This window comes from Thamnophis elegans, chromosome 1, assembly GCF_009769535.1.
Source record: "Thamnophis elegans isolate rThaEle1 chromosome 1, rThaEle1.pri, whole genome shotgun sequence".
In the NCBI taxonomy this organism is placed as follows: domain Eukaryota; kingdom Metazoa; phylum Chordata; class Lepidosauria; order Squamata; family Colubridae; genus Thamnophis; species Thamnophis elegans.
In genome coordinates, this window is record NC_045541.1 from 47725945 (window position 1) to 47750557 (window position 24613).

The 24613-nt window shown below is 36.9% G+C and overlaps 1 protein-coding gene across 2 annotated transcripts in view; it reads left to right on the forward strand.

Annotated features, from left to right (window-relative positions):
- NCKAP5 (NCK associated protein 5) overlaps window positions 1-24613 on the forward strand; it is a 606853-nt gene that overhangs the window by 494054 nt on the left and 88186 nt on the right. For both annotated transcript variants that reach the window (XM_032215483.1, XM_032215475.1), the window contains 4 exons: window positions 11037-11222; window positions 11782-15452; window positions 17285-17462; window positions 21637-21715. In XM_032215483.1, coding sequence (XP_032071374.1) covers window positions 11037-11222; window positions 11782-15452; window positions 17285-17462; window positions 21637-21715 — 4114 coding nt within the window. The remainder of the gene's footprint in view (window positions 1-11036; window positions 11223-11781; window positions 15453-17284; window positions 17463-21636; window positions 21716-24613) is intronic.

Sequence of the window (24613 nt, forward strand, 5' to 3'; positions counted from 1 at the left end):
TTTGCATACTTGGCAAATTATTCTATGGTCATTTCATTATTTCCTGACAGGAATGAATTTCATTCATGCATCTTTGATCATCCATCTTCATTCGTGCAATCCTTGACTTGGGGATGTCTTTTCAGAAATACTGTAGAAAAGAACTCAGGTTTGATGTAAGCTTGTTTAGGTTCCCATGAGGGGGTTATTGCATTTGATTTCTTCCTTTAGCACATTCATATCTCTACAAGAAGTGGGTGTGGTGAGGACAATAAAACTCATCATAGAATTAGAGTGCTATAGAAAGAGAAATAACAACCTTTTCTTCTTTTTCTGAAGTCCACTATCATTTCGCTGGCTGAAGTAAAAAGTCCCATTCTTTGCAAAAAGGCATAAATCTTGGCAATGTCCCCAAGATACCTTTTTGAGTATTGATTACATCTCAAAGTTTGTGAGAAATGGTCAAGGAGCTATTTATTAAAGCTGGGGCATCATATTATTCATCCTGGTTTTATGATATATTATGTATGAACTTTTAAAAATTCATGGGCCTTGCCTCCCCCCCCCCACTTTCTCCTTTTTGAATGTGCTTCCCTTTGTGCTTATTTGGCAAAACTTTAAGGAAAATGACTTTCATGTTTCATTGAGGAAAGCAAAACATAGCTTACATGAATAAATAAATCATAAAAAATAGAATTAAAGCACACAAGACCTGAAAATATCTTTTCCATGTGTAAGTATAAAAATTCGACAGATTCCTGTTTGGTATGATAAAATATTGTTTCAAAGGTTCTGAACAAGAATAATGACCGCTCATACAATCTGTAATTTAGCTTTCATGATAGATTTTTCTAGTTTTAGGTTGGCAATAGCTTCATTCAAACAATTGCCATTTCTTGCTACTTAACAATTATGTATTTAAATTATAATCTTAAACAGGGTTTTGTACTCTGAATGTGCTGATGGCTTAAATCCTATGATTAAAAATGCTTGTCATGAAATGCAAATTAATAAACCAACGGACAAGTTAAATATATGTAATTAGTGCACCCCAGGAGTAATCTTTGAGACTTTTGAGTGGATATCTAAAGAAAGGATTCAATCTCTGCAGGACAAAAATTATTTTCTGTTTAAAAAGTAAGATATGGCTTTATTTGTCATGAAGTTCATCCCCAGCCACCACTTAGTATTGGATAAGCAAACCCTGGCTGGGTAATAGTAATGATGTTATCAAATCGGAAATTTGTCCAGTTAGTTATCTAGTCTTTCAATAACTTTTATATCATGGCTGGAAAGGAGGAGGTAGCTCTAATCATGTGATACATTTTTACCATGGCCAAGGACACTGCTGTGGACATAAAGGATGTAAATGCCTATATGTGATACATGGTCATAGAAAGAAATTTGCAGCCTTTCATGTGTCCTGCTATGAGCTAGTTTCTTCCTAAAAATTTCTCATTACATCTTGGGGTTGGCAGCAGAACACTAATGCTTTTTGATCCTTTCTGGTCCTAATCTTCTAGTTTTCAGACTGAATAAAACTTGAGAATTTATTTTCTTCAAACTGATCATGGGCTTGTTAGAAGTTATTGTGGTTCTAATTCAGGGAATGGTCATACATTGGATCTCGTTTTTTATCTCCAAGCAGTTGTTGGAGCATTTGGAGAAGAATAGAATTTTCACCATCCTATTGGTAGAATCAGGCCATACAAGTTTGGGATATATAAATTGGCTAAGTGCCTTGTAAACTTATTTTATATGTCCATATTTTTGTCTGAATTTGAGTGAACTCAGATGCCTACTTTTAACTCTCAGATTATTCATAAAAGGAATGTTCTGGTAAAGATTCATGGTGAACTAGATGTCTTCGAAGGAATGGGGGTGATTGTGATGGCCAGGCAGTGAATTGTGGCCCATGCAGTATTGCTAGAAAAGTGAGAGATTTTAAGATTCCCTACTTGCACACTGGACAGCTGTTCCTTGTGAACACAGAATGCAGGAACTGAGGTTTTTGCAGTCAAGTTAAGCAACTGAAGCTCACAGTTATAATGCAGCATAAATAGACACAAGGTTCATGTAAGCCTCATTTCTTTAAACACTTTCGGAATGTAATTAATTTATAGCTAAAGAGAAAATAAGAAAATTCAATCTGGTGAGTCACCATTCTTTCTGGATTACAAAGGGAAAAGGGTTTTAAAGATTTAAAAACTTTGGGCAAAAAGCTTAACAGGAGTAGATATAAGAAAGTATAAAACTAGAAAGGGATACTTATTTGAAAGATTAGTATTTGGTGTTTTTGAACAAATTGGAATTAAAATAGACAAATGAACCAGATCTTTGTGGAAATGTTTTGTTGTTGTTTATTATTAAAGAGTATGGACAGTTGGTGGATTTTACAAAATAAAACATAAAGGCAGACTGTGATACTAACTGTAACTATAGAGATGTCAACTTGATTGTGACTATTACTACAGAGTGCTATTTGAGTCATGAAGGGCACAATAAGACAAAATGGGGGGGAAAGGATTTTTTTTTCTTTTATGAGACACTTTCATTTTTGGATTACAAAATCATAATGGCAACCACTAGAAAAGCAGCAAAAAAAAAAAAAGAGGGGACAAGAGGATCACTAGAACAATCCCCATGGGGAGAAATTACATCAGATTTGCTTAAGAAAATGTTAACTGAATCAGTTGTTATTAAATTTACAGCTTCTGAAAAAAGAATGAATGAAAGCCTTGAAAGTTATAAAAGGAGATGAAAGAAGTTAAGAAGATGGAAAATACTGTAAAATAAGTATCTGGAGATGTAATACAAACTGATGACAATATGAAAATTTTGGAGAATAAAACAGATGTTAAATACAGAAAATTGGAAACGGAACCTTCTGCTTCTATTGGAATCTAGAATGAATTTTGTTTGAGATTTAGAGCTATATCAGAGGATTCCAGTGAAAATATTAGAGAAAATGTTATTAAACATTTAAATCTTATTAAAAAAAATGGAATAGGATTAGTAGGTTACAAAGGCAAATACTGATAAAGCATATAGGATAAATACAAAATTAGCAAAAATAGAAAATGTTTCAAGGAAGAAGGCAAGAGTTCAAGTTTTGCAGCAGCATTTTTAGACAGGACTGAAGATTGATAATATGGATGTAATTGTTCTAAAAGAAATTCCAATTAGAAACCTGCTTAAGAGAAATGAGTAATATTTTTTGACTAAGAGATTAAAGCATGAAATATTCCATTTCATTTGGAAAGTGTGATTTCTTACTATTAAATGACAGAGGTTTAGATTGCATTCTGTCCAGAAGACAAGATAATTTCTTTAAAAAAAGAGAGAAAAGAATAGAAAATCAAGAGAAATTGAAGCAGATTCAAATGGTGGTATCAGATGAAAGTACACAAAAGCTCCAACAGGTCCCATAAGAAACTGAAAGGGGATGATACTGAATTAAGTGATATTGGTATCATTTTTTTCTAAATTTTTAATTTATGGATTATAAATATTTAATGTGGAATATAACTGGAACAAATACTTTTCAAAAGAGAAAATATGAAAAATTAAACAAGATACTTTGCCTATAAGAGACATACATTAGAATTGAGAATATAAAATATATGATTTACAAATAATGGGTGAAGAATTTATTTTGAAGGAAGGAAGGAGGGAGGGGTTTTATATGAATATTCTCAACTACAATATGAATCTGTATTGACTGATAAGCATGGTAGATTTGTTAGGGTGGAAATTAATATGCGTAGAATTAAATGGTTCTTTAAAACAATAGTATTGTTCTATAAAAACTTACAGAGAGATTACGTTTCTCTGATAAAAATTAATGTTTGTTAGGTGATTGAATTGGAATGATTTCTTAATAATTGGATAGAATTTTTTGAAAAAATATTAAAATCATTTACAGAAAAATACAAAAGTTTTCTTTGATGTGATGGACATTTTAGAGCTAGTTAGCATATGGAGACAGTAAAATGGCAATCCAAGAGAGTACACCTACTATTCTCAAAGATATAGCTCCTTTTCAAGCATAAACTTGATTTTGATTTCAGAGAACTTGGCTACCAAGTTTGCTAAAGTAGATTTTACAAAAGATTTTTTCAGATAATAATCCTGGGAGTTTGATTTATAAAAGAATATCTAATTCTTTTAGATGGAGACTACATGAAATGTTTCTACAGAAAGAAGCAATAGAAGAGGAATGTAAAAAAAAGTTAGTTTTTTTTTAAATAAGTAAAGGCATTGATTTAAAAATGGTTATGGGAAGCAAGTAAAGTTTTTTTTTTATTTTATACAAGAGAATAGCGAACTCAAAAAAAGAATCAAGAGAAAACAAGCTCTTTTGAATGAGAAAAAAGAAAAGAAATTTGTAGAGAGATATTTATCAACAAATTAAGTTTTTACAACTATAATCTATGTTAACAGTAAGGGAAATGAAAATAAAAATGAATTATGTAAAGCAAAAAAAAATGAGTTTGCAAATAAACCACAGAATTGCCTGCATATAAATTACAAAAAAGAAAGAAAGTGATATTGAAAGGAGGGAGATAATGCATTAATGGGCAACTTGGCTATACAAAAAATATTTTATCAATATTGCTCCAATTTATGTAAAGGAAGTTACATCTCTCTAAAGAAGATAGATAAATATCTAAAGAAATAAAATTTACTGACAATTACAGATGAACAGAGACAGATTATAAATGGACCCATAACAATAAGGGAAGTTTCTGAAGCTATAAAAAAGATTAAGCCAGCAGAAGTTCCTGGACCCGATGGATTATTAGGGTTTTTTTTAATAAATGTTTTAAGGATGAACTTTTACATCCTTTCAAAAATATTATGTATACTACCTTACAGGAAATTAAGATGGCAGAGATTTGGAAAGGGGCCAGTATTACACTAATATCTAAAGAGGGACACTACAAGAAGAAATTACAGGCTGATATAATTATAATGACTACAGGTTGTTCACAATGATTATAGATGATATATTTAAAATAATAACTGAAAAGAATTTATTAATGAGGTTCAATGTGAGGTTCAAAGTTTTATGTGCAATAAAGTCAACATTAACAGGGATGTTTTAAAAAAAATGTTAACATGCCATGTTGAGAATAAAAAGTAAATACAAACCCAATTTATGGCTCTCCAAACTAGAAGCATTTTATAGCTGAGAAATAATAGGCAAACACAAATAGCTACGTATCATGAAATGCTAGAACTTTGTCAAGAAAATAAAATAAATTCAATAGACTACCTAGTGGCAGAGGGGTATAGATGTCAGTGTGTGGTTTTATTATTTACAGCTATTAGAAGGATTTAATGTAGATAAAATATTTTGAACATGGTAAGTCTATGTTTGAATTAGAATTGTGTATAAATGAAGAACAGCTAAAATGTATGAACTTTTACTGAAATTTTAAACAGAAAAAAACAAGTGGAAGAATGCATGATAAAGCTGGCTAAAATATTAGTTATAATTTGCAGATGGAATAATGAGAGAAGATATGGCTGAAAGAATTGAAATTTACACTGTTATAATCCTAAAAAGATTTTTTATAAAATCTAATATTGCTGGTGTATCAGCAGTGAAATTGTCTAGAACAAGGGTCCCCAACCCCTGGGCCGTGGACCAGCACCAGGGCATGGCATGCCAGCAGCAAGTAAACTATGCCCGTTCTGGTCCACAGAACCAGTTCCTGGTACCCAAAAGGTTGAGGGCTGCTGGTCTAGAATGTATAAAGACATTTCAAATTAGTGTTGGAAATGTGAACAAAAATGGACATTTTATAATTTCTGGTGGCCACTTAAAAGAAAACTAGAAAATTTTAAATTCAAATTTTCTAATTCAGAAGATTTTAAAGATTAATATACAATTCAAACCAGAGGATTTTTTGTAAGGGGGATTGATGAAAAGTTGGAAAAAAGTAATGTTTTGTATATGATAATTGCAATGAGATTATTGTACACACCAAGATGGCACGTTTTAGCACTACCCAAAATGGAAGAATGGTTGATGAAAATGATGGAATTAGTCAAGTTAATAAAATTTGCTAAAATACTTCAATATCTATGTTTATTGCTGACTGGAAATCCCTTAGGGATTTTTAAAATAAAATTATCAAAATCATTACAACTGTCAAGCATTACTTATGCTTGATGGTTTGATGATTAGACAGCATAGGTTAGGGGAAGAAGAGAGTTATATTGTAATCATAGAATGAGAAGTACAGATAATTGTACTTACAACTGCTGTAAAGAATATCAGAAGCTACTTATTTGTGTGTTTGATTTTCTTTTCTATTTTCTTTTACTTTTTTCTCCTTCCATGCTTTTAACTTTTTCTTTTACTATTAATTTGTATTAGTATTTGCCTTTCTTTTTTTAAAAAATCATTAAAATAAAATTGTATTAAAATATAGAATATTCATAACAGGCAGAGGTGTGGTATTCAGCAGGTTCTGACCAGTTCTGGAGAAAAGGTAGTGGAAATTTTGAGTAGTTCAGAGAACCACTAAATACCACCTCTGACAGGCCCTGCCCCCATCTATTCTCTGCCTCCCAAGTCCCAGCTGATTGGGAAGAAATGGGGATTTTGCAGTAACTTTCCCCTGCCACGCCTACCAGGCCATGCCATGCCCAACAAGCCATGCTCACAGAACCGGTAGTAAAAAAATTGAATCCCACCACTATTAACGGGGGAAACTATTCTGCAACAAAGTTTTCTGAAAATGTCAGCATATTGCCCAACCAGGAGTTCAATCCTGACTGTCTCAAGATTGACTCAGCCTTCTATCCATCCAAGGTCAGTAAAATGAGAATCAGATTATATTTGGGCAATATGCTGATACTTTAAACTATCCAGAGAACAGAGGAAAGCACTATGGTGCCGTATATAAGTCTAAGTGCTATTCCTATTGCTATATTGAAAAAAATGTTACATAAATCATTCATTTTAGATCCCATCTGTTATTATTTTGGATAGAGGGATGGAGGGATGTATCACAGTTACAGCTTCTGACAACCTGTCAGTGTAATGTCAGGATGCCGTGATATCACTTTGTTGATGGCGCTTAGATGGAAGAAAATCAGAAGCTTCATCAAAGCAAGTAGTAAATCCACCCATGTAAAAAAATAGAAATCCCAGGTTATTTTATAAAGCAAATTCGGTCTTCTGATGATTTAACTCCTCTAGAACTGCTATCACTAAGAAAAACGTTAAATGTTTCAATGAAAATTTGATTCGCATTTCACGAGTTCACTAATATTCTGTGACCTTCACAAGATTTGGCCACCCAGATTATGAAAGAACAGTATTAACAAATCCATTTGTTACTGAGAGAGATTCACTGTGTTTATTTCATTTTTTTCCCAGCCCATTTTGCACATCACAGCAAAATAGACCAATTATGACAATAATATTCTGAAATATATCATTTTTGTCCATAATAAATACTGCAGGCCAGAGTTGGGGATAAACATCCTATAGTGCAGTGATGGCTAACCTTTTTGTCATTGTGTGCTGAAATTGCACGTGACCGACAGCACATGGGTGTCCTCACACCCATAATGCAATGCGCGTGCAACCCCATGTGTGCCCTGCCCCTGTGCAGGCGCCCCCACATACATGTGCATGTGACCCCCGTGAATGCACACATGACCGCCCATGCCTCCCCTCCCCTCGCACATGCACCCCGCCCCCCTCACCTATTTTTGGCAAAGTGAAAGTCTTCTATAGAAGGGAGTAGTGTGGTTTTCCTGGTTTTTATATATGGATAAAAGGATGTTACATTTATCCTTGGATTCCATGAGATAAGGATCCAAGGGGATTCCAAAAAGTTGAGAACCTCCAAAGGGAGATGCTGTTTGTGCCACTTGAGGTGGACATCAACTTGCCATGGCTTGAACCATAACAGCTGCCTGACCATGACCGAGGAGGCCATGCCTTGGATGCAAAGTGAGTTTAAGGAAGCATCCACAGAATATTCGACCACAGCTCTGATCTTATTCAGATCCCTATTGGAGCATGTGTCAGAGGTGGAAATTCGCTCCTGGAGCTGCTGAATCCATATTAGGGCCGCCCTAGAGAAAAATGAGGTGGCTGTGGAAGCCCGCACCACCCAGGCACCCACCTGATAGCCCTTAACTAATGTTTGTGCTGACCTTTTCTCTTCGGGCTTGAGGGCCTCCTCAGGAACTCCAGACACTACTGTGGGGGATGAGAGAACAGCTACTGGTGGATCTACCTGAGAAGTGTCGAAGAACTTGGAGAGATCCGACCTGACTTTGTACAGGTGTTTTTCCAAATTCATGGGCAAAGGACCCACCCCCAGAGAGGCCCACTGCCACTGGACCAGGTTAAGAAATAATTTCTGAGATGGGATGACCTCCTTCTCCACTGTTGTTTCTGAAAAGAAGATGTTAGGTGGATCTGTAGAAGTTGTGTCGGAAGCCTGAATCTGGGAAGAAGAAGACAAGTTTGCCGCTTTTTTGGCTTTAAACAGAAGTGACTTGAACCGGTTTGGCTTGAAAAGTTCGGCAAATGCCAGGACCTCAGGTGTAATAACCTCGTCTTCCGATAAGTCTGAATCTCTGAGGGTATCCTGATCACCAAATATAGATGCTTGACTGGCCGAGGTAGAGAGGGGAGGCTGTCGTGAGCCCCTAGATGACTTGTGCCTCTGCCTACTGGAAGACCTAGAGGAGAGCTTCTGCTGAAAGCCAGCAACAATGCCTTGTTTTATGGCCTCTGCAATGATGGCTGCCATATCAGTAGGTGCAGATATATTCGGGCTGGCATGGACATCGGCAGGAGCAGAAGTGGCCTGATCAAATGAACAATCCCTGTTGAGGGGAACATCAAAAAATATCTGCCTTCAGTAGGCTGTAGAGAAGAGGACGAGGAGGAAATTTTCCCCTCTGAGTCAGGGGACATCTCAGCCAGAGAAGGATATGTCGCAATGGGAGGCAGCTCTGGGGGAGATAGGACAGGAGGCCTGAATCATGTTAGTTGAAGGAACAATTGTCATAGCCTGGTCAGCCTGCTTTTGGGCCTTTAAAAACTCCTTCTCAAGAGCTTTCTGGGTCTTCTGCCATGAGAGAGGACTTGGAGACCTTGGAGGCTTTGGCTGGGTCCCCAGCCCCCTTAGCTGGTTGGCCCTGATCCCTGATGACCCTGCTTCCTCTAAATCCTTTTCAGGGATATGGCCTAGGAGAGCAGTAGGGTTGAATAAAGCAACCCCATAATGGCCAAAAAAAGCTGGAAAAGATCTCACTACACTGCAGAATACGACCAGCCACTGGTGATTGGCACCTGCTGCCTTTGCTGCCTCCCTGGAGTCATTGGGGCCTCAAAATGTCACTTGCCTCTGTTCACGCTGTTTTTAGAGACGTTGAAGCCTCAAAATGGCACCTGCTTCTTTCGAACCATTTACGGAGCCGTTTGGGGCCTCAAAATGGCATCCGCTGTTTTCACCCTCTTTAGATTGCTGCCTGAGTGCTTTGGGAGCTGCGGAGGCCCTTCCAACGATGTGATGTCTCAGGCAAGGAATGGAGGCTGAAATAGCAAGTGGACAGCTGAAAGAGACCCAAAACCAGCTGGCCACACCTGCATCTGCGGTGGAGCTGGGCTGGGGCAACAGCTGGCACACAGCTGGCACACAGGGATCTGTGTGCCACCTGTGGCACACATGCCATAGGTTCGCCATCACAGCTATATAGTCTCAAAACCAACTTCTGTCAGCTTGGAGAGCAAAGGAGTGTAAGACTGATTATTATCTGTACAATGAGTAAATCCAAAATTACACTGGGATATTTTCTTCTGTACTTTTAAGAATGTGGACTATAATTAACAGTATGCATTGCTCTTGAGGCTTATAACTAGAGGGACCTCTGACAAATGGGCAAATAGCTACAGTTCTTGATCAATAATTATTAGATTAAAACCCAAGTTAGAAGATATTTTATCTTGTATAATGAACTTGGAAATCCTGTTTGCATGGATATCAGAGTAGATTATTTTTTATCTATTCCAAATGATGTAAAGCAATGTAGGCACATATGATTGCAATGCTCATGAATGTGAGAAAAATGTTTTTGAGATTCGTGGGACTTGGTGCAAGATGCCAAGGATATGCAAATATGTTATTCCTTTTGTACTCATTATCATTTCTTTTGGGGTAGTTTACAAATATTGTAAATAAACAAGCTACACAACTGTCTGTCATCCATTTCATAAAGAGGCTTTATAACACATTACACGGAAGATTTCTGAGCATGCGGGACACTCTGACCTTTGTAGGAAATAAAATCCTCATCTGGAAGAAAATTAAAACATATCTACCAACTTCTGCGCTGCTTCTTTCTTCATTATTCTGTTTCTTGAAACAGAAGCCGAGATTGCATTTGGAAAAGGCTGATAACTACACAAGTAGTAAAGGAAGCCATAAAGTGTCAATAAATAGCATAAGCTGGAGGTTTTAGCTGTCGGACAGTGACACAAAGATGGATTGTCCTATGCTAGAGACTTTCTTAGACAAAGCTTTAAACTAGATAGGAAACCAAAATTAGACTGTAATGGAGAGATTTCATTCTCCGTGGACATTCTAGTTGGGGCACTAAATTAATTTACCTTGCCCAGTTTTCTAGGGCCTCATCTGTTACATTGTGGGGCTATAATGCAGTTGTCAAGATGTTCTTGTACTGCTTTAACTTAAGCTCCAGTATCTTTCTAGAGCACATTGCTAATAAACATTGCATATTTCAAGCAGACTGTCACTGAAAAACTAGCTCGGATAAGGCGTGCATAATTTAAAGAAATAAATTTTTAAAACAATCAAATATTGAGAAATGTTAATCTTGTAATAAGGATGAAATATGAGCATGATGGTTTTAATATTCCTTCAATAGTTAGACTGTATCTGTACTGGTATGAATACAAATAGGCTGTTGATTTGTCATCTTATTCAGGAAGATGCTGTCACTCTCTCCTTTTTTTTTCAGCCCACCAAATAATGTCATCTGCTTTGTTGCCTTAGGAATGCCAGCAGAATATGAAATCTGGAATACCTGCCTTGAAATGCCAGAATCAGTTAAATGGGAATGGACCTCACCAAGTTTATCCTAGAAGCAGCTGCAGCAGCAGTGAACTCTCCTTGTCTAGCGCCTGCAGTGAATATTCCAGCAGCTCCTCCTGGAATGATGGGAAAGCATGCAAGAAAAAGGTAAGTTACTGGTCACCTTTGATTTAGGAGAAAATTTAGAGTGGCTACATTTAAAAAAATATTATTGGCAAGGGGTGCTTCCTAAGCTTAGCTTATACAATGAGGGCATGATGGGAAGGAGAAATAAATGGGGAGTATTGAGATCAGAGTCCTAAATATAAATCTAGAAATATTGTGACTTCCAGCAGAAATGAGATATCTAATCTGAAGTATCCCTTCCGCTTCCCACCCTTCTCCTCCCCTCCCCTTCATTTCCTTCCCCTCCCCTAACCTTCTCACCCATTCCAATTCATTCACTTTTATTCAAAGTCTCATCCCTAGCTGATTGTAATGAACACTCATAGTTTGGTCTGGGGCTTGCTTCCATTTGACAGATGATGAGGATGAGGATGATAAGAATGAGGATTACAACTTCTTATATCTGGGGTCCTGGGGGGTGGAAATTCCTCCTACTTTCATCTAGGGCTGAAGTTCAAAACCTGCATTTTTATTTCTAATAACCGCTAATTTTGCAGTAACAACTAAACATTTATATTTTCTTTTTCCCATTTCAAATTAGTCAGTAAGCTGGGATAAAAGGATAAGTATAGGCTCTTCACTCCCCAGCAACCATTCCAGTCCTGCTGATGACCTACCTCCAACGCGCATCAAAGAAAACCACATTTTGGACGGGCTGAAGAAGCTACAGAAGCAAAAAAAAATATTAGAACCTCCTTCGGTTATATCCAAATGGGGCTATAAGGATTGCATGGATTCTAATGAAGGAATCTATTCTCCCGGAGTTAAGTATGGCGCTCAGAAAGAACAGGCCAATGGCAGGCCTGAAATGGAGGTAGCTTGTCAAGATCACCCAAAAATCTTTGTGTATGATTCTGATTCCCACGAGGATGTGGATGATGACTCTTCATCTTTAGTACTACTGCATGAAGTACCAAGAAAAGACTGTTGGTACTACTGTAATAAATTAACTCACAGTGTTTCTGACAGCTTATTTGGCTGGGAACCTGATAGAAAGCATTTATCAGAAATAAGGTCTTACTTTAATTCAAAGGAAAAGCCCGAAAAACTGACTAATTTTGTCAATGGATTTCAGTTGGGTGCAAAATCATGCAAGGATATGAAGCTGCCTGTGCTGCAGATAGATAAAAGTCTTTCCAGTGTAAGCTGGAGAGACCTTAATTTACACCTTTCAGATACTGATGACAACGAAATCCTTGATGAATTACATGTAGAGAGCAGCGACGAGAAAAGCCCGTCATCTTTGTCATTAGCACCCTTTGCAGAAAAGAACACCGAGAGCTGTGATATGCTTGGGGAGAAAGAAAACACTCAGCTGGCATCTTCTGAAAAACAAGCCCCTCCCTCAGACATCAGGACAAAGGCATGTAATTTTATTAAGCAGCAAAAAATTATAAAGAAGACTTCTTCAGAAGAATGTATTACTGTAATATTCGATGCCGAAGATGGCAAACCTATTGAATTTAATTCACATCAGGCTGGAATTGTTACTGTAACTAGAAATGAAATTTCAATTCACCAGCCTTGCGATGCAGAAAACACTACATGTTTATCTCAGGGAGTATCTAATTTGCAGAAAGCAATAGATGCTAAAAGCTGCCATATTATGCAAATACCTGTTAATAAAGCAGAGAGAAAAACTGCCCCAAATGATTTCAAGGACGACTGTGCAAATGTCCCTGCTCCCCACATCAGAGATTGCCCTATACATTTTGGAAAACCACTGTGTCAAAATACCTCTCAGCAAAAACTAACCAAACCCACATGCAGTATTTCTTCCAATTTGAGCTCCCCTTCTTGTATCCAGGGAGGTAATAATCAAAAACACAAGTTAACAAGAGTTTCCAGCAGAGACAAGTTTTTACCACAGACAGCTAAACCGGCCATGGCTGAAAACTGTCCTCTAGTCTCTCCCCATTGCTTTAAGACTTTGGTTAAAGGTCCAGCCTCACCTGCAAAATGGTCAAGACACAAAAAGATACTGAATCCAAATCAGAATTCAAAAGTAGGCTTGAATAACTGCAAGATGTTAGCCCATCCAGAAACTAAGATTTTGCTCTCAGAATCAACTGCCTTGCCTCAGCATATTCTAGAGTCTGTTAACAATGAAGAGAAACCAACCAGAGATGTCCATAATGAAGGGCCACCAGTAGAAGCCAGATCTCCTCCCCCTCCCCTTCCTCCTGGCAGATCAGCTTCACTCTTAATGAGATCACATTATGAACATTCACCCCCTGCTCTTGACCAACCAGGAGCGGGTTTTCTCAGCGACACAAGAAAAGATGTTCAGTTCTCACCACAGAAAGGAAATTCAGTGTCTGTTTGCCACAATGTTGCTGTTTATGAAACAAAAACCGATAAACTGCCTGTCACACCTCAATTAAACTATCTTGAATTAAACCACTTTCAGGACAAGGGAGAAGGCAAATGTGTATCAGAAAAATCCCCTGCCACAAGCCAAGTCACTTCCAAGATTTTCACCAAGAAAATTTGTCCACCAAATTCAAACTTGCCCATGTTCTACAGCAACCAAGAACTGTATAATTCCAGAGTTGTCCCTACAGCTTTCACAACACAAGATACAAGCTCCCTGTCTCAGGAGACTGGTGTACCTCAGAAACCAAAGTTTCCCGAGAGTTTCTCCACTTCACTGGAGCATCACATAAGTACAGTTGGGGAACAGAGTGTTCTGCCTCAAATTAACCCTTCTCCAGCTCCATTGTTATCTCAGGTCAGGGATGATGGAAACTTGTCTGGCAAGGTGCTGAAGCCCCATCTGTCTGTGGGACTGAAATTATTCATAACATCTCCCCGCTTTGTCAGAAGGAGTTCCACTGTGCCAGGAAAGCAGGAAAAAGACTGTATGAATGCAGCCTCTAAATGCCACGTGAATTCAGATAAACAGAGGCAAGGTGAATCTTCATCTCAAACCACTATAGACTTAGCAGACCCTGAAGAATGGAGTCCGGAGCCTCAAATAAAGGAAAGTTTCTCAAAGAAACTCAAAATGGACCCAGCTTTCCCTATTTCCCCTGAATCTTGCAATTTGATAGAGCCGGACAGATTTGAAAACAAATCTGTTAAAAGATCCATTTCTTCTAGTAATAAAGCATACCTGAAGCCAGCTCTTGGTATGACTGGAGCCAAGGCCCGTAGTCAGAGTTTCAGTATTTATACTGAAGAACTATTGCATGCACCTTCCCCAGAACGGTTGGGAAAAGTGAGAACCCAGATTATAACAAATACATCAGAACGAGGGAATTCTCTAACCAGGCAAAACTCAGCAGGGGAGGGATTGCAAACGAAGTTTGTTTCCGAATCAGCTGGGACAGCAGAGGCAGTTCCAGCGGTTTCTTGCACTCGGCCAGGCATTTGTGCAAAAGTGAGTGGTTCCAATAGTCAGATGAGCAACCCAAGCAAGCTGCCCTTTCGAACGTCTCCAAAAGGAGATATGTGCACCAGTGTTTTGAAAAAGGGGATCCACAAATCAGCATCCCAGAGTGAAGTTCCAGATACACCTGGTCAAGATGAAAAAAGCAGTGATGTTTCCAAGTGTCAGTCAGCAATGGAAAAAAGTGTTACTCAAACAGAAATCAACCAAGCCAGTATTTCCCCAGGCCAAATTTTCCCATTTCAGAAAAACATGGACAGGATTGAACGTCATCACAAAACCGAAGGAAGCAAGACAGCATTGCCAGAAACTTGTCTAAATGGTCCCGAAACGCCTGGAAAGGCTTCGCTTTCAACCAGCTCACATCCTACAATAGAAGAAAAAGTGATGTTGTGCATCCAAGAGAACATGCAGAAAGGACAAGGGCAAAACCCATCTGGCCCTGAGATGAAACAAAAAAACGGAGGTCCTTCTCTTGCCAGCTGGTTTGGTTTCCGTAAAAGTAAACTCCCTGCCCTGAACAGCCGAAAAATGGATACCTCAAAAGTCAAAGTAGAAAAGAAAGAGGCAAAAAGTTCAGCTTTTGGAAGTAAGCAAGCAAAATCCGAAAAAAGGAAGGACAAAAAGAAAAGCGAGCAGCACTGCGAAGCGGAAAACGAGCTGAACAGGAAAACGTCTGTCCTTTTAGATGGTGCTCCCAAAGGAAAAAAAATGGCAAAGGCTGTACACGGTAACCCAAGCCAAGCAAGATCCGAACAGAAAAGCAGCCCTACTGCTACCTACTCAGGAAAAGACAACTTCATGAAAGAGCTTTTACACAGGTAAGAATTTTAGCTGTGTTTTAGATTTGGAATCTTTCCTTTTAGAATTTTGTGGCCGGCTTTGCAAGCTTCTTTAGAAACTGCAAGATGCTCACTTAACAATGCAGAGTAGTGGAGTTAAAAGTGGGGAAAAGAACTTTGCAATCATTATCTAAATTGCTTCAGAAAGAGAAAAGCCCAAAGATTTGAGGGCTGGCTGGAATGGAGTGAGGGAGATAGGCAAAAGTAACTTCTACCACCAGCCAACTCCAAAGATCTGTTGGCAAGGGTTTCGGTCTGGAAACCAGGAAAGAAATGCTGGCAAAACACACACACACACACACACACACACACACAAGGGGGGCAGAGAACAGGCAGGATAAAGAGATGCCAGGTTACAGCAGCTTAATAAGGTAACTTTCCAGGTTCTATTAGTAATTCTAAAACTAATTCTAATTTTAATGCATTGGTTCTATTGGAAGCTCAAAAATAAATAAACGAACAAACATACCCTTTTTTCATTGGCTCAAAGGGTTTACATTTAGGACTTCATCAGCCAGCCTAATTGCAGCTCACTGAACTAGCACTTAAAGTTCGGCTCATGTGCTGTTTCTTTAGAAGTTGGTGATAGATTACAAATCCTTTAAAGCCTTTGTGATGAAGCCCAAAGCCATTTCATTCTATAGAAATCTCCCTTTATTTCCTCTTTAGTGGTACCACTCTTTAATGGTAGGGTTATTTATTTTTAACTACGACCTGGAACTTGTTGCCATTAAAAAAAAAATTCAGCAGAGCAATAGTTTACCTGGTTTGTCTCATCCTTTTTTTTCTTTTTTGGAAAGGGAGAGTTGAGTTTATCTTCTGTGTTGATTGTTCTTCAACTTCTAATTGTTGCTTGACAATTGTAATTTGCTTTTTTTTATCTCAGCTAAGACTGTAGGAAATTGTGTATTCTTAAATAACCGACAGACGGGGAGAAACAATCATGTTCTGATAATTTTGCTTGTTAACTTTGAACATGATCAAACAGTGCAATCTCAGAGAGGCCAGCCTGTGCTGAGCTGCTGTATTTCAGAAGGCTGACAAGGGATCGCAATGCTGTTCCATCTTTCAGGAATCTCCCATAAAAATGCTGCCATGTCTGGGAGAGGATTCGTAGCCAGCTCTCGCTTCGTTTTTGTTTCTCTTTTTTTAGGGAGACAGCTGTTTATAATGCAGATGTGCCTTCACACATGCAAAACACCACCACCACCACCACCACCTGCCAAATAGAGTGACATATCCCCATAAAAACAGCTCCACATGGCTGGTCTGATCATTTCTATCTGCTTTTTGTTAGCCAGGTCAGTGGTCTTTGAAATTAAAGAATAGTCAGCCTTATTAAAACGAATACAGTTTTTTAGCATGGCATTCTTATTTAATACATCAATCACAGAGAGATTTCTTTTAAAAATGCAGCATCTGCCTTTGTGTTCTCTTTAATGCCCCCTTGTAACTGGCTGCAGATTGTTAGTATACAAAGAAGATAACCCACAAAAGTAATTACTTTCACCGCTTCCCGGATTTTAGGTCACAAAGACACACAGCAATAATTGTACAATAATTTCCAAGTTGGCTCACAGTCCTAGAAAATTTAAAACAAATCATTATACCTAAGCAGCAGCTCTAATTTTGTCTGTGAAATTGCAAGTGACAGATTTGATCAAGGCTAGTTAGCCACATTTATCACTCAGAAGTCCAGAGGGGGAGAAAGATACAGGGTGATTTCACTAAGCGTAAAGAAGCAGAAGGGAAGGTATAGTGATTGAAGAAGGGCAACGTAATTGATCAGAGGAATCACTTTCTACCTGCAGAGTTGATAAGAAGGCAGCCCAGCAGACAGAAAGTGGATCAAAAAATGTTTCCTGCAGGAGCGTGTCTAAGAGCATATCCCAGGGTTTTCCTCTTCCAAGCAACTCTATCAATACTCAAAGAATCCAGAAGAAAAACAGCAAAACAAAGGTTGACATAGAAATACCAAACGAGGCCTTGGTAAGCAATAAGAGGAGACTCCCTTAAGAATTTCCATTCTTCCTGACTGTTATTGTATTACTACAAGGTACATGCCCGTGTAATGGTGAAAGGACACAGTTCAGAACTGGGAGTGATGGATTAATGTCAACATGCAATGATCTGATTAGGGAATCCGGTTATGCTATTTCAGGGGCTAACAAACAGTGCAAACTGACTCAGCCTGCTTTAAAATTTGCACAGGCCACCTGTGCTTTGAAGCAAGACCCTGAAAATTACCCAGAATCCTTCTTTTTATCTCTTAGGAGTAATTGAAACAGATTGAGATAAAAATAATAACAGCAGCGCCGTCCAGTTCCATGTCATTTTTCGCTAAAATCAAGGTCCATTGTGTGATTCATAGAGAGCAGATACTACAAGGAATACATTGCAAGAAATGGTGGTTAGGTATCTAGTATCTGCTGCTTCAAACATTGCAAAACAACAGTATTGATAGTTTTAAATATTTACTTAAGCCTACTTATGTACAGTGATTTTGCTTGTTAGACATTTGAAGATAACTTGGTAAATTAAAAACAGCACAAACTTGGGTTTTGTCTATTAGGAAGCATACTAAATTTCTGAAATGAGAAATGGTTTCCCAATTATTTTGCTGTTGCAAGTTGTAACTGTTTTAGGAATGTAAGAGTTTGAACCAGGCTTCTTTAACAGCAGAACTAGATGCTTTGGGATTTGGAGCAGCATGGATGTTTTTGAATGGGATCATTGCAATCTCAATATGGAGCCTAGTATATAGGAGGTGGTATGTGCCTTTTTCCCTACCCTGATCCCTCAGAGGCCACATTTTTATATAAAAATATAATGTTAGGCCCCTTTCCTGGAAATATTTGTTTGTTTTTCATTACAGGTAGTCCTCGACTTATGAACACAACTGAGCCCCAAATTTATGTTGCTAAGCAAGACCTTTGTTAAGTGAGTTTTGCCCCATTTAAATGTTATTTCTTGCCACAGCTGTTAAGCAAATCACTGCAATTGCTAAATTAGGAACACAATTGTTATGTGAATCTGGCTTCCCCATTGATTTTGCTTGTCAGAAGATCACAAAAGGTGAGCACATGAGTCCAGGACACTGCAACCACCATAAATATGAACCAATTGCCAAGCATCCGAATTTTGATCACCTGACCAATAATCGTAAGTGCGAAATAAGATCATCAATTATGCTTTTCTGTAACTGAACAATCACTAAACAAATGGTTGTAAGTCGAGGATTACCTGGGTTAAATCTATACTCCACCCTTCTGTTTATATAAACACTCAAGATGGGTGGGAAAAACTGACACATCCATTTTTTAAAATTCTGAATAATTTAGAACGGCTAGCTAAGGGACAGATTACTTCCTAAGAACTATCTCATGAATGAAATATACAAAATAAACCTTCTTGGGGATCCCATCTGTTCCCAGTAGGCTGTTTCATCAAGCACAAATGAAAGATCTTTGTTCTGCATGTCAGCTTGTTTTCCCTTACTCTGTTTTACAAAGATCACTCTTCCTGTGGTCCTTTATAAAACAAAGCAAACAATCAAACAAATAAACAATCCTGTTTTTGTTAGGATTTGAAATATGAACCCATTTCTCAGATTATATAGTGCAGAGATAAAACATAATGTAGAAGTTCCACCTGATGGGAATTGAAAATCAAATAGTCTTTATGACTCTTAAGGACAAAACGATCAACTTTAGAATATAATATGCATATTTTTATCTACTTTCATGCAAATAAAGTCTTTCCTGGAAGACGTGCAAGGTCATCCGTTAAGAACCTTTCCAAGACTTATGTGCATGTGCATGTGTATGTGTTACAAAACTGATCCCCCCCTCTTTCACTCTGCCTTTTTTTTTATAAAAGCAGGTAGCTTCTATAGTATCTTTTCTTTGAAAATGTAGATGTTCCCTGCATTATAAAACCACAAATTATAAGCATATCTAAGTCTGCCCTTGCAATGTCACTGAAAGGAAGAGAAAGAATGGAAGTCTGGAAATGTGCCATATGTAGGAAATTCAATCCAACTGATGTAGAACTTTGATAACAAAGCAGAGCACCTTATCACAGCCACTCAATTTAACTATGCCCCATTTAACATGCTGCTGACAGTTTAGGGTATATCTTCACTGTACAGAAAGAAAGGGAGGGGGGCGGGGTGTGTGGGGAAAAACAAGCCAACATTAACATTTCTTTTAAAACTTTCTTCTTGTTGTTTAATGGATCAGTAATTTAAAAGCATTTTTGTCTCCTTTAATAGAGGCTTTGCAATTGTAACAATCCTAGCCATTCAGCTATATCTTTAAGAAATACATTGCATTTTATTGGATAAAGATAAGTGTGTGGGTGTATGTGTATGTGTGTGATGTATAGTATAGTGTATAGTATACTATATAATAGTATAATTAATAAAATATAATATAAAAATATAATATATACTTTTATTCCTTATAACAACAAAACAGGCTGAAAAGGCTTTGATAATTCTTTCTGCAAACAGTACTCTGCTAAGTTAAAAATCAAATGTTATTAGAAAATATTGTTCAAAGACTGGATTACATATGCTACTGCTTTATGCAATTTTAAAATCCTTTTTTTAAATATAAAAATCAGTCAATAAATTAGCAATAGCACTTATTTATATACTGCTTAATAGTGCTTTTACAGCCCTCTCTAAGCGGTTTACAAAGTCAGCCTCTTGCCCCCAACAATCTGGCTCCTCATTTTACCCACCTCGGAAGGATGGAAGGCTGAGTCAACCTTGACCCTTCTGAGATTTGAACTGCCGAATTGCAGCTAGCAGTCAGCTGAAGTAGCCTGCAGTACTGCACTCTAACCACTGTGCCACCTCAGCTCTCTAATTAACTAGCATTAGCTCATTAAACTATTTGGAATAAAAAAGAAAGAAAAGGATTACTTAAGTGGTGTATCATAACAGTGGATTTTCAAACGTTTTATTTTTCGATATGTTGCAGCATCAATTTTTTTACAGTAGGTTGATTAAAGGTTTAGAATCTCATTAAATGGATGCATATTTACCGTTCAAGACAGAATGTTATGAACAATTGTGTGCTGTAACAATGTGCGTATGTATGCAGTTACATATCCCTTTAAGAACCATGAAGCCCAATTGCCTAGAGAATATATGTAATTACTACAGATATTCTACTATTCTATTATATTATAGATGTTCTACTACTCTATATCACAACTGATATGAACACTATGTATGTAGTATATGTGAAGGGGTCAGAAGTAATGAAATTGTTCAAGACTAACACAAAGTTGACCCAGCCCACTAATGCTCATGAGCTGTGGGTGAATTAGACTGTAGCATTCATTTGTTGGTAATCTTGTTTTTCATATACTCTTAAGGCACTGTTTAACTAAGTGGCATATAAGGTGGGCAAGTAAATGTTCCAATGTTATACTAAAGATAGTGAAGCACAATTACAATGGAAATTATTTATTCTGTTTCAGTGTCATTCTTCTACAAATGGCCTGAAATTAGACTAGACATCATATCTCAGTATTGGGACTTTCCCGCAAATTGATTAATCTAAAATGGAATTAATATATACAAGGGAGAGTGGGATATGGAGACTTCACAAACCACTGCTTATATTTAGATTCACCTCTGATAACAATAATGCATTGCACTTTGCTAAAGGTTTGTCAGCAGTTATTGACATAAAGCCTAAGTAGTATTAGTACTGAAAGAAGGCACTTCCTATAGTATTTTTCATGGCCATCTCATGTTATTAGAATAAATAAATATCATGACACATAATATTTCCAAAGAAGGTAAATCATGAGATTTAACTATATTTCTTTGCTTTTGTTAAAATGAACCATAGAAGATGTTTTTCCTTTAAGGATTATTTGTCTTCAAATTTTGTTCTTGATAGCTGCATGATGTTGATTTTATTCAAGCATTTAGAACCAATTTAGAAGTCATTAATCACAGGATGAAATTCTTACTATGTATGATTTGGAAATTATATTAAGAAATTATCACTAAGGTGATAACAAAGGAACAAAAATTGTGGGTGGGTGGGTGTTTTCTGAAATAATTTGGCTTTTATCAGTGCTCTTCCGAAGAGATACTTGAAAGAGATTTTTATTGTTTTCTTTTTTTAATGTCATTCAGGTCAATGTAGTAAGAGAAAACTTTCAAGAGGATGCAGAAGTTAACCTCCCAGATTCAAGAAATCAAAGTCATTTAATAGGTAAACTAATAAACTGAACTGTGTATTTTCTTTCTATGTAACCCACTGAATCATAATAAATTGAAGACAATTAGATAGGAATTTCTTAACACTTCTTTTCAAATAGCAGCCACAGATAAAGAAATGTTAAAGACAAATTATGTTTAAATACAAATTATTATTATTTCCCAAGAAAAACCTGGTCACCATTTCTCTACTCTTAAGTCTTCAAAGCCTAGAATTTTCCCACCAATCAGTTAGAACTAAAGAAGCTTCTTCAATGAGAAGCAAAATATTTTTAACAGGAAAAAAACCCAGAAAAGTCCAGTTGCCTTTTGGAAAAAGCACCTTTGGGATAACCATGACCTGGATGATTGAGAATCTCCATAAAAAAATCCAGGGGCATGTTACTGCACATGGAAATCCTAAGAGGAGCAAGAGGGAAAATGATGAAATGTGTATCACAGCATAAATCATGTGACTTAATGTAGTTCCATCCAAAGTCAATTTTCATCATTTTGGCCTCATGGTAGATCTGCAATCTTAATGGAAGGGAATGAGTCTATTTCTCCTACTCTTTTCTCCAGCTGCTAATTTCCTCCATTACAGCTCTTCTTTAATGGACAATTATTTGAGATTTTCATTTTACTAATTTAAACATTAGCTTTCAGGAGTTTTCTCATCACATCCCTTTTCGGTGTATTGAAAAAATGGTATTTTTGTTGAAAAAATGGTATTTGGCTTCATGGAAAGTTCTGGGTGGTATACCGAATGTGCCCCAAACATAAATAATCAGTGTTCTTTTTTATGCATCAGACCTAATTTTTTAGTGAAAGAAAAAATCCCTAGCAATAAGAAAAATAAAGATGGAGAGGTGGATTTCAACTATGTATGCCTAGGTCACAAATTTCCATTTATACAAGTTTTCCTTTCATCTCTGTTATACTCTTCCTATATTTCACACCCACCAATCCCAAGCCTCCTAAGCAAACAAAAAAACAGGGAAGCAGCTATGGGGCCATTATATCATTGGGTTCACTCTAATCCTTTTTTTTAACCAAGTAAAACCTCAGTCACCATTTCTCTAATCCGAGTCTTCATAGTCTAATTTATGGAATAAAAAAAATGCTAACATCTCCTCTTCTTCCTCTCTTATGCACTGTATGTATTCCTGTATTGTTTGTGTTAGCATGGCTGTTCTTTACTTTGCGGAATTACCTCTAAAGCTTTAGATTTTTTGCTTTTTTTAAAAAACAAAATGCCATATTTGCTATTAGTAATGAGATCCTTAACTTGGTGGTGATAGTTTTCTAATTTACTAAGCATTGTGTTATGACCAGCAATGCTGTTTTAGCTTTTGACACTCTGCTTTTGTTTCTGTGCTGTGTTACAAATGAAGCACCAAAACAAGACCTATTGAACTTATTGTGATAGTACAGGTAGTCCTCATTTAAAAGTTGCCTTGTGTAGCAACTGTTTGCCTTTAGAAGAATAATAAAAAAATGACTTTGTGACCCATCCTCACATTTAGGTCTGTAAAGTGAAGGAGACTGGAATAAGATTATAAACATACTCTTGTTTCCCTTAGTAAGGGCTATCTATATGTCTATATTTGGACATGTAAAATGATTGCAGAGTTGAGGAAGAGTTCATAGCTTTTCCCTTTTGATGTTGATTTGAATTAGCAAAGAATATTTATTTTTTTAAATGCATTTTTAAATGCATTGATTTGCTACATATCCATTTGTAGAAGCCTTTATAGAACATCTTGTTTTAGTTTTGATGTTAGAGAATACAATATGATGCCTTGAGTAGCCAAGCTTTCATAAAGCCATTAAGTTTGATCCCTCTTCCAATGGGAAGAAAATTTGCTGTAAAATAATATAATTCTATATTATGAATAATAAATAAACTAGAGTTAATTTTGAGCAGTGTCTAATGAGAACAATGGAAGAAAAGTATTTTGAAAGGTCCGCTGCCTCATATCAAAATTGGCATTTCTGCAGCTGATTTGAATGGATTTCTCTTTCTAGAAATAAATCTGTCAGGGATTAAGGAGACAATTCTGCCTTGGATGAGAAAGACTTGTCCAATATTTTATAAGGCTATAATGGAGACTCAGCTGGAAACAGAATCAAAGATTTAAAAATCTATCACACATTAGTTATTCTACACACTCATGCAAAATGTACTTCAGTGTCACAACACAGTTTGAAAGATGATTGTCAAATTACCAGGAACTAGTAACTAAGTAATTGGAAGCTGTGCATGGCCTGCCTACAAACTTTCCTCTGAAGGAATTACTTAGTCAAATATTTAAATTTACCAGCCTAAAGTCATTACTTCCCACAGTCTCTTAGGGAAAACAATCTACATTGCGAGATATGGAGCAATAATCTCGTTCTCTTAGTTCTAAGATTCTCTGCAAGTTTAATAAACAGCTATTATAGAGATACCTGTACGAGCACAATGAAAAATCTTCTGTAAATTATGCTACTTTGACTGTCACCTAGAGCTCCAAACGCTATGTATTGTGCTGAACATAATAGATCATCTCACCATCGTGATTATAGTTATAATTCTACCAATTCAACCCAGAAACTAAAAGATAGTTGAACTATTCATGTTATTTTTTTTAATTGTCAAATGTATATATGTGCATTTTAGTGACATACAGCACACTTCCTTCATTAGACTGAGATTGCTTTTTAAAAAATGTTTCCTTCCGGGTCATAAATATATTTAATACAAATTATGCCAATACTATAAACTATTAATTTTCCCTTGCTGGAGATAAGTAGATTCTATTATATAGCTAATATATGGAGAATTTGGTCTAGTAGTTAATGCACCAGGCTAGAGACCAGACGACCAGGAGTTCTAGTCCTGCCTTAGATATGAAAAAGCAGCAAGATCAGG